A 1486-nucleotide genomic window follows, 5' to 3' on the forward strand; every position below is an offset into this window, starting at 1 on the left:
TTATTATTATTATTATTATTATTATTATTATTATCGTTATTGGTTATTCACACAAATGGAGGATGGTTGGAGAATGTTGGATAGGGTACTCTTTCTGTTGATCCACACTGATCATCATTGATATGGATTTTAATATGCGAGTAAATCCTCAGAATTTTCTTGACTCTGACGCCATGCTTTTGACCACGTATACGTGCCCACACTCTCTGTCTGGCGTTACCTTGTTCAAGTTATAACTTTGCACAGAGTGAGAAGCATTCCTGCATTGTTGAAAATGCATTTCGCACGACGATCCACGCACACACGCAGAGAAAAAAAAAAAGACTCCATTCAAACAGTCGAAACAATTCTCTGTCAATATTCTGTAACGCCTCATCCCCGTTCTTTTCCCTACTTGAAGGAGGCGCTGTGTCCAAGTTCAAATTTTAAAGTGGGGGTCTCTGGCGCCCATTTGTTTCCGATAAATAAAACAAAAAAAAAAAAAAGAGAGAATTTATTTGTGCCGACGCGTCCGTTACACACTTGGGGTTTCGCCCGGACGATTGCACTGCCCTCTAAACCCGCCCCCTGGGTCACACTCTTCATTTGCGGTGAGGGGATAACTGTTTAGAAATGAACCCCGCTCCCATTGCCGCGGGAATTTTGCGAGATGGATGATAACGGGCGCATTGTTCCTCTCCCAAAGGGGTGCCCAATTACAGCATTTCGCGTTCGCGGCATCTCGTTTGCGCAATTTTGATCCAGTATGGTGTTGTGCGCAAATGGAAAATCCCACGAGATATCCCTGATAATGGGAGGTGCCGGGGGGTAAATGCTGCAATGTCCAAAGGTTAAAAAAAAAGAAAAGAAACGGACACGCACCTCGCAGCCCCCAACGGCAAAAGAACTTCCCAACGACACGCGTGATGGGCTGCGGGCTTTCTCACGAGCGTGGCTCTTTGGAACAAGAGTGTCAGAGGGGAATTGTTTTCTGTTAAGGGTGATGTGGATTTTGAGGGTGAAAATTTGTAGAGGGAAACAATTATTGTGATTTATTTGTTTTATATATAAACTCCGAAAGGGGAAGCGGATATGATCGTATTTGGTTTGCCGCAACGCTAATGTCTATCTCTTGCTCTCATGTTTTTTTTGTATTTCTATACAAACTGATGGTCTAAGTGTTTGCTTTGGTTGTTTTCGTTCTTTATTCAATCGAGATCGTTCTTTTCGCGCCCTCCCATCGCATCCCTGTAGATTTTTTATTTTACTTTTACTTTTCCATCCAGTGAACCGGCATGCGCTGCTGGAATATCCCGAAACCGTGGGCGCAGTCTTTACCACGTTGTCTTCCGGCCTCCGATCATGAGACTGCCCTTCACCTCATACAAATGAGATGAAACAGCAGCAGCGTTCTTCCAATGCCTTTTTTGTATTCATTTTTCTTGTTTGTTATTACTTTGGCTTTGCGTTTTTTCTTTCCAATTTTTCATTTATCTTGCGATAAAGT

The 1486-nt window shown here is 43.0% G+C and overlaps 1 protein-coding gene across 1 annotated transcript; it reads left to right on the forward strand.

Annotated features, from left to right (window-relative positions):
• Nucleotides 1-274: 274 nt before the first annotated feature.
• On the forward strand, nucleotides 275-610 carry TM35_000173300 (uncharacterized protein; the record flags this gene model as incomplete). The annotated part of the gene is made up of 1 exon (XM_029026409.1): nucleotides 275-610. One exon carries the CDS (start codon nucleotides 275-277, stop codon nucleotides 608-610), a length of 336 nt encoding a protein of 111 aa, XP_028882524.1.
• Between the last annotated feature and the right edge of the window lie 876 nt (nucleotides 611-1486).

This window comes from Trypanosoma theileri (genome assembly GCF_002087225.1).
Source record: "Trypanosoma theileri isolate Edinburgh chromosome Unknown TM35_Tth_17_V1, whole genome shotgun sequence".
Taxonomy (NCBI): Eukaryota; Euglenozoa; class Kinetoplastea; order Trypanosomatida; family Trypanosomatidae; genus Trypanosoma; species Trypanosoma theileri.